The 8,742-nt window shown below is 34.9% G+C and overlaps 2 protein-coding genes across 2 annotated transcripts; one reads left to right on the top strand and one right to left on the bottom strand.

Annotated features, from left to right (window-relative positions):
* Positions 1-615: 615 nt before the first annotated feature.
* On the top strand, positions 616-3,052 carry TRIADDRAFT_57674 (uncharacterized protein; the record flags this gene model as incomplete). Its single annotated transcript, XM_002113813.1, has 2 exons — positions 616-2,185; positions 2,970-3,052. The coding sequence occupies 2 exons, from the start codon at positions 616-618 to the stop codon at positions 3,050-3,052; spliced, it is 1,653 nt and encodes a 550-aa protein (XP_002113849.1).
* Positions 3,053-3,821: 769 nt separating this feature from the next.
* On the bottom strand, positions 3,822-8,143 carry TRIADDRAFT_57673 (uncharacterized protein; the record flags this gene model as incomplete). The annotated part of the gene is made up of 15 exons (XM_002113428.1): positions 3,822-4,031; positions 4,138-4,248; positions 4,333-4,407; positions 4,496-4,564; positions 4,661-4,762; positions 4,877-4,993; positions 5,074-5,185; positions 5,321-5,460; positions 5,564-5,752; positions 5,918-6,034; positions 6,125-6,235; positions 6,353-6,431; positions 7,164-7,262; positions 7,484-7,597; positions 8,067-8,143. 15 exons carry the CDS (start codon positions 8,141-8,143, stop codon positions 3,822-3,824), a joined length of 1,722 nt encoding a protein of 573 aa, XP_002113464.1.
* Between the last annotated feature and the right edge of the window lie 599 nt (positions 8,144-8,742).

Here is an 8,742-nt window from a genome sequence, read left to right as displayed (position 1 = left end):
GGTTCGTTGGAGCCACTCATTGCCAGCCTGTTTTTCTAATCTATAATATATTGTAGTATTATGATGGAAATGACTTCAAGGATCAGTATTGTACATTAATTGGGCTTGGCTTAATAAATGCTTGAGAATTATACGTCATATCTTTACTCTTAAGACCTTTTTTTTCTATTCTCTATAGATTCGTAGGACAATATTTATATTACTGTACTTGCCAAGAATTTATAACCTTGCTCAGTCGTAAGTAATATTGAGAATTTACTACCTAGGTCCTGCAATTAAGAAAATCTTATTTTATGTGAGTAAGATTGATGAATTAAGGATCCAATCCTGTCTTAACATTATTTTAATTAGCGGCCTTAAAAACGTCAAATATCACTGACATTTAATTGCATATGGGCATTCTTTGAAAATAACCAGACGCAATAACAACATCAATAATATCCAGCTGTTACTGAAATAATTGCTTAGGCATTCAATCCTTATATTTGTACATAAATACGCTATGCATTCCTTAGGGCAGGGCAATAACTATCCATTCTTACCCAACTGCAGGCACAGTTTACTGATATCAAGCACATATCAACTTGATCATCGAAATAGTCTATCCTTTAAGCCATGGAAGAGTTACGAAAAACTATCCTTCATTACGGGAAAAAGAAAGACATTAATCAACTTTTGAAACATTTAACTAGGGAAAAAATTAACAACGAATTATACGATCAAATGATACAGTTGTATAAGGAGAGAATTCAAGCAAGTAATGACGCCCATTCTCATTTCGAATTAGGTTATATCTATCAGTTTGGTTTAGGAAGAGTTTCAAAAGATTTCAATCAAGCATTTATCCATTATAGTCAAGCAGCTAAATTAAATCATCCATCAGCCCAATATCATATTTGTCAACTATGTTGCAGTCGGGATGAGGCCAATCATGGTCAATATGCTTGTGTTATGGATAAAAGGGAATTAATCGAATTGCGAGTACGAATGTATATCACATCGGCTGCACAAGGCGAAGCTTATTCTGACGCCGATCGCTGCTTATGGTCAAATTATAGCAAACTTCCAGAATGGCGTCAACAAATCCATTCCTACTATAGTGCACTATGTCGCCAATCGGATTTAATATTGCATCAGAGAGCAAGCAGTTACTATGATGATAATCAATATGATTTTGAGAAAGTCGATTGTAGCCCACAACAGTATTATGGAAGAATCTACAATCAGTTAGGTTATCTAACATTTAAGTTCAATTATTATAACAAGAAAAATGATGATGAGTACACACGAGCACGAGAATATTTTGAAAAAGCTGGCGATCATGAAGAACCTTCTGGCTATTTCAATTTATCACGATGGATTTATAACGTAAAACAAGGCATTCAACAAGACAGAATTTTACATAAGCGTTATTTACTTTTAGCAGCTAAAAATGGCCATGCGTTAGCTCAACATGATGTTGTCACATTATGCGATGATAGCGATATAAATGATATAATAAATCGTTTTGAAATGTTACAAAAATCCTTCCGCTATAGCTTTGCTAGAACATGTTATGATTTAGCTGTTGCCTACTTGTGCGGCTATAGCGTTGAACGTGATTATGATATTGCTATCAGTTATTTAAATCGAGCTATCGTTTCTCGAGATTTCCGTATGGGAGATGGATTAGCTAAAGCATCGATTGCATTAGCTTTAATATATAAAAATGGTATTGGATGCCATGTTAACATGGTCAAGGCTTGCCATTATCTAGCTTATGCCACACAACACTATGAAGAGCCACTTTTTTACTGTCAAATTGGAAAATTAATAAAAAAAATAACACATCGTAAAGATATTGCAGCCAAGCTGTATAAGCAAGCGATGCCTTGCCCTTATGCTTATTACTTGATGGGTAAATTATATCACAAAGAATCCAAAAAACGATTATTTCAAATCAACAAAACTAACAAATATTTTCAACTTGCTCTCGATAATCACAGCGTCTATGTATTACAGCATTATCATCTTGGAATTATTTATCAATTCGGTTTAGGAACAGAAACTAATCGACGTCGAGCTGATCGTCACTTTAAAAATCAGATACAGTCAGCAAGTGAATCATTAGATTATTACATGGTCTATTTAGGGCAAAAAGCCGATGAACATTATGGTGTTCGCAGTCTTGTGATGGTAGTACCAGGTAAAGTAAATTATTCCTACGTCAAATAATGTAATTCACACATATTCTCCAACTAGAACACGTACTCGGCATATCTTACTACATGAATAATTCCCTTTATACCATTCAATTTTATTACCTTCGATTTCATATACAAGTCTTCGTATTGATCATTTAGAAATCCGGTTGTCTTTACGGATAAATTTCAGTTATATCTAGTGAGTTTAGGAATCGCAGTGGGCTAATATGCTCTACTTTAATCAAAATTTTGGCATATTTATGCCGTATATACGAGTTAAAATATTGTGGATATGCCAATTTAAAAGGCTAGCGATCCTATTCCTCTCGGATTAGTAAAATAAGTAGATGATGTCGGGCATAGTATAATGAGCGAGCATGCTACTCGCTAAATAGGCATTACCATGCCGAAACTTATTTTTACTATCGTTGACGCTTGGAAAAATTTGATCTGTGAAAAATCGCGATTGGAGTAATTTTTTATTCCTTCATATTGTCAACGGAAATTGCAGTTGCATGTATATTTATGCCTTTACGATTAGTGTTGCTATGTAGAGGCAATGAGTATGTATGTACTGTAGATTCATTACAAAGATTGAGCCACAAAATAATCTTTACTACAAGCAATATCTTCTGGCTACGAGATACATAGTAATTCATAAAGAGTTTCAGTACTTTCGCATTAAAGTTTCTTGCAAATTCTTCTTAAAATTGACGATATTAATGTAATTACAGAATTTGAGATCCTTTTTTTAATCTCACAACTTTAATTTTTATGCCATTTTAGCTCCTGACGTTAATGAAGTGACAGTCACAGAATCATATGAAGATAAAAAAGAAGAAGTTAATATGGATGAATTAATGTTATGAGCTATTATGCCTTAAGTGTCTTTCTCTTCTATTTACAGCAAATCAATCTTATATTCAGCATTTGTAGACAGTAGGTGTTTACAGTACTCTTAGAAGATTGATCGTTAACTGGTAATACAATTATTTCTATATGTATTAGACTGTTAGTCTACTTTAAGGTATTATCACTATTCCTTCTCACTAAAGTAAAGAAACGAGTTGATTAAAATTATGGCAAGGTATTACTATGAATAATATTAACAACAGTACGTTTCTACGGTATCTTCGTTTGTGCTTTAAATGCGGGAATATATCAATTAACCTTGATGATATATTGAAAGATAAATCGCTAAATACGCTTAGACAGTATTAATTTATTATCAATTATTTTGTAATGAATAAAAATGTTTTCATCGCCAGCTATTCTGCAAAAGCGAAGCTGGTGATACTACTACCCATAAAATCGCTGGAGAGTTTCAAATATCGACTATAATAGGAGAAAAATGAACTTTCCTCACCGTTGTCTATGAATTCATCTCTTGGTTCAATATCATAAATGTAAAAACTTTATTATGACAGTGTGCTGAGATAAAATACAGATTTGCATTTGTTTTAGCATAAAAAATTATGGAAAAATTTTGCAATAAACATCAATTCTAGCATGTTCTTATGTGGCAATTCGACTATACATGACTTCATTTTAGTGTGACAACACGTAAATATGTCATTGTAACCATGACTTGGAAGTGGAAGCGACATTTATAGGACCATATCACAGATTTATAAGTCTTTAGTCACTACTATCTTCAGAGAATTCCAAATCCACTACCTCATCATCTACGTCCACAGACGCTTCGCTACCGTCGGACATGTCTTTTTCGTCTTTTTCACGTTTTTCAATTTTTTTATCTACTTGGCCTTGGTTTGCCTTTTTATTATTCTTACGCTTAGCATTTTTACTAGGTCTCGAATTTTTGCTTCGGTTTTCACTTACTTCATCCTGCGTACAGATCGCAAGGTATATCGAATACTAATTAATTCATTATAATTTTTTGATAACAAAGTTAAATTACGGTTATTACTTATTGCTGCAATATATCGTATACCTTTGCATTTTCCAGATTTTGTTTCATTCGATCTGCTTTCGCTGTAATCCAAGTTTTATAATACTTCTCTATTGGACTTACAGTAGACATTAAAGCACTTTCCCAACGTTGCTATACGCGACAAAAGACAAAACCATTATTAAAAACAGTTTTCAAGATGTTTCAATATGAGCTACCTTGACACTTTAAACTTACAATCTGTTGATCATCTTTAGGTCCGAAAGTTACAATCGAGCGTTTACTGTCAATAATTTTTGACGTTTCCTCAATCTAAAAGTTACAGTGAGAATTAGTTCATCACTAAGCTTATCTATTAGACGATTGCAAAGATGAGTACAGTCTACAGTCTTAAGTCTACCTTATCAACAAGCTGTTTCATTAATCTACGATAATGGGAGAAGCTACTCGTTTTCAGGAATTGTCGCAGCTACCAACCAGGATATCAAGGTAAATATTAAATAATTCAGTCTTTGCAGCAAAGCAATTAGAAAGTATTTAGCTAAAATGTTAATGATAAGAATACCGTTCTGATAGCTAAATAAACTAATTCAGGAAAGGCGACAGAGTAGGAATGAGCAGCATAGTGGTCTAACAGCAACTCAAAGATATTTTCCACTGTAGCATCCTAAGAAATTTATTATAAGAGTATCACCAGCAAGTTCGATCCGTAGTAACTTCGAATATACTTTAGGGGCAAAACTCATTAGGCAAGTTTATTGGTAGAATCAACTATACTTACATAGAATTGTTTGGTGGCCAATTTTGATTTCGGCATGCTCAATGCATATACAAAATCGATAGGTTTACCAGATGATTCCTTCATTCTCTTCTTTGTTAATTCAGTCGTGTCCAATATCTTTGGTGTATATTGAAAATGTGAATATCAGTATGTTCATAATACCTCTCAACAAGACGATGGCATAACTTATATCTCACCTCAAGTAAATATGAGGAAACTGGTATGTAAGTTTTCGCAGAGCGCGCTAAATAATTTAGTGATCTAATGCAGTGAAACCTTAGCGGATAGAAGCGCGGTGTTGGAACCAACCTTAATTATGCCATTAATAAAAAAATACACGGCAACAACGTATTTAATTATAGTTGCAACATGCTGAAGAAATTACTAGATTGTTACAGCTAATAACGAGCATAAAATCAATCATTTTAATTTAGATAATTTTACCGAATAACTCCTAATGTCGTCTGAACTAATGGATAAATGAGAGGCTTCAATGCCTCTCTACATGAAATATCGCTAAGAATTCTGCACCATAAATGGATGCAGTGCAAATACTGCCAGTTGTAAACAGTTTGAAAAGCGTCCTAAAAAAAATGCAGTTACATCAATGTCAATATTTCTAAAGGGGGTGTAATAGTCACATTGATCTATGGGAGCAACAATAAAGCACAATATGCAGTAGGTTACCTTCTTCTTTAAGGTCATCGCATTTCTTAGGTGGATGGCCATTTGGCGAACGTAGATAAATGCATGCTGATATGTAACGGAACTATCAATGTTGTAAACTTCGAGTAGACAGCTTTGCATAAATGCAATAAATGGTAGTGTAGTTGGAGTAGTGAATTTACAATTTCTAATATACGCTGTATACATCAACTATAAAACGTAAGAAAGAATGGGGGTAAGATAACATTTCGCATCTACAGTTGGTAAAATTATTGATTGGTAATAAATTTACATAAGATACAACATTGATAATTTCACAGAATTTTAAGAGTCAGTTTATTATTTATTGAAAGACCGTCTTTGGTCAAAACATACTTTAATGGTTTCGTTAAATTCCTTCGAAGTTAGTAAATCCATCAATTTTCGAATGCATAAGAATGCTAAAACACGTACATCTTCCTGTGTTGATGAGCTCCACAAATGCATCAAATGCTAATTTTAGATGCAAAACAGCAACTATCAGAAACTGCACATCCATTGACATGATGGACATATTCTTTATTGGGTTTCAATTGTATTTACCTTCATATACTGCCTGCATAACTTGGGGAAACACCCGCAATAACGAAAGATAGATTTGAAGCTGCGTAGAATACCACATAATATTTTGGGATCAGAGATATGCTTAAGGAGCTGGATATAGAAAAATGGTGCCGAATCAATAAAGAACATTTAATTAATGTTTAGTGGAAAAATCAGCGACTTTCTGTAATATTTCAATAGGTAAGATACTAAAGTGAAGAAATCTACCTGCAAGAGATCAGACAGATAGGATTTAATAGATGATTTAAATTGCGGCCATTTCTTCGATGATGAAGGTAGATCGGGTCTAATACAGTATGTAGAAAATAGGGCAATTTGTAATTATTCAATGTTGATATTACGAATGGAATTATATAATTTCTATAACTTTTTCTTTGATTTTTCTTGCGCTGGTGGAGGGAAGAAATGATCCAAATACGAAGGAATTTGGCTTAAACACAAGTTTATAATAGCGTTTAAGACTAAAACGTGAAAAAATAGTTTTGTAAGAGCATATTGAAAATTTGAATTAGGAAATAATAACTCAATCCCAGATAAGAAATCATTGAAACTGTATTCGTATACCGTCATCATTGTCAATTCGGTAAATAAATTTTTCGTTTTGATTTTCCTCATTTGTTAAGATGCGCTGATGTAAGCCAGCATGAAATACTTTAGTGATTTGCTTCATGGCTGCATATGAATATGCCTATTGGCAGAAGTAAGTAAGAGGAAAACGTTATCCGTAATTTTGGTGTAATTACAGAATGGTATCATTGATGATGAAAAACTGACTTCAAACAATTCTCTCCATTTGTTGACCATTTCTTCTGTAACTACTTTACCAGAATGCTGTTGGATGCTAGGATCTTGACGTTGGTCGTTCTGATTTGGCATATCCTGTTTGACGTTTTGTTCCTCATCACTACTAGAACTTTTATTTTCACCATCATCCTCGTCATTATCATCATCATTGTCATCATCACCATCATCGTCATTGTCATTATCACCATCATCATCGCTGACGTCAAATTCTAACAAATTTTGATCGTTATCCTTCAGATAATTGTAAAATTCCGGATCGTTTTCTTGCAGACGTTGCAGCTGCATCTTGTGTTTCGATGTTTTACCGGAAGCACTAATAGATTCAAATAGTGATTATTAATCAGATTTTATGGCGTAATACTAAGTAACAGGTGTGTTACAGCAGTCAATCGCTAATTCGCCGTTTACAAAAGTGCAAACATTAAGAATTGTCTTAGATTGGTAAAGCCTTCGATGTAGCAATTGTACGGTTTCTGCAGGTTATGAATTGACCATGTCTGTCATTTCATTCCGTTGCAATAGAGAATTACGCACCTTGCATCGCTTTTCTTTTCTTCATGGTCGACATCGTCTTGAATGTCTTCTTCGATATCACTGTCGAGACCATAAGAAAGGAACTCTTCCGTTTTCAAATCGCTAAGCTTTTTCCTACGCAAGAAAAGATGAGTTTGATTGCAGGTACACTATTGCTTGCTCTAGTTTACGAACATTGCAAGTGATTACTATAACTGAGGAGTGATTGCAGATAACGTTATGTTCATTGACTATAACACGTTGGTAGTAAGGCAAGTGTTCGACTAGCAATTGCATCAGTTGTTTAGAAGACAGAACCGTAGTTTGCCCGAGTAAAATGGACGCTATAGCGTATTGATGCATGATGAAATTGAATTAACAACACGATAACAGCTGTAGACGTGTCTGCTATCTGCAGCTGCCATGGCGTCTACGAGCGTATGCAGGTTGAATGCAATCATTTCCACAACTCGACACGTTATTTCACATCCATGAAGTTAAGTGCTATTCTACTACAATACGTCCATTTACCATGTCGAAAGTATGAAGACATTTATAACTGATTGAAACGGTAAGTTATGGATTGAATTGTAAAAAGGTATACCTTTTATGAGCAGGCAAAGATTGAGGCTGGTTATTACGACTAGGAGCTGAAGCTTTGCTCTTGCGTTTAGATGGCATCTTGCAGGCGTGCCAGTGATTTGGTTTGACCGATTGTGGGCGACGATCTGAACCTTATTATTAACTACTGCTTGATACGATAAGTCGAGTAGATAGCTAGTTGAATTAGGAGATGTATTGCCAGCTACAACCAATGGATTGGACGTTGTCTAATGTCTACGCATTGATTTGAATTTGCAAAACTGCTCTGGAAGGCACAAGTTGGCACATGAACACCATGGAGATTCGAGTAGAATCAGAAGCTTTTCTTTGCACTGTAATTGAAGTACTGTAATGTGGAGAGGTAAGATACTAGTACACTAGCTAACCTCACAAGGCACAGTATCGTATAGGAAACTTATTCACCATTTACCCTCTATTCGCTACAGTACAAACACGCAAACGCCTTTTGCTCGTATCGTGACGGCTGTGACGCAGGCCCAGAGCGCAGAGTCCGAAGGCTGAAGCTCGGGGCCCGGATGGTTAGTATCTTCGATCTCCGCCCGCGGGCATCGTAACCAGGAAAGGGAGGAGGGACAGGGCAAAGCCGTTCTACCTAGTCAAAATAAGTGGGTCGACTATTTTGCTAGTTATTTTAAGTCAATCTTGTGTCTGAAACG

This window comes from Trichoplax adhaerens, genomic scaffold (assembly GCF_000150275.1).
Source record: "Trichoplax adhaerens TRIADscaffold_6 genomic scaffold, whole genome shotgun sequence".
Taxonomy (NCBI): domain Eukaryota; kingdom Metazoa; phylum Placozoa; class Uniplacotomia; order Trichoplacea; family Trichoplacidae; genus Trichoplax; species Trichoplax adhaerens.
This window is presented reverse-complemented; position numbering and strand designations above follow the sequence as displayed.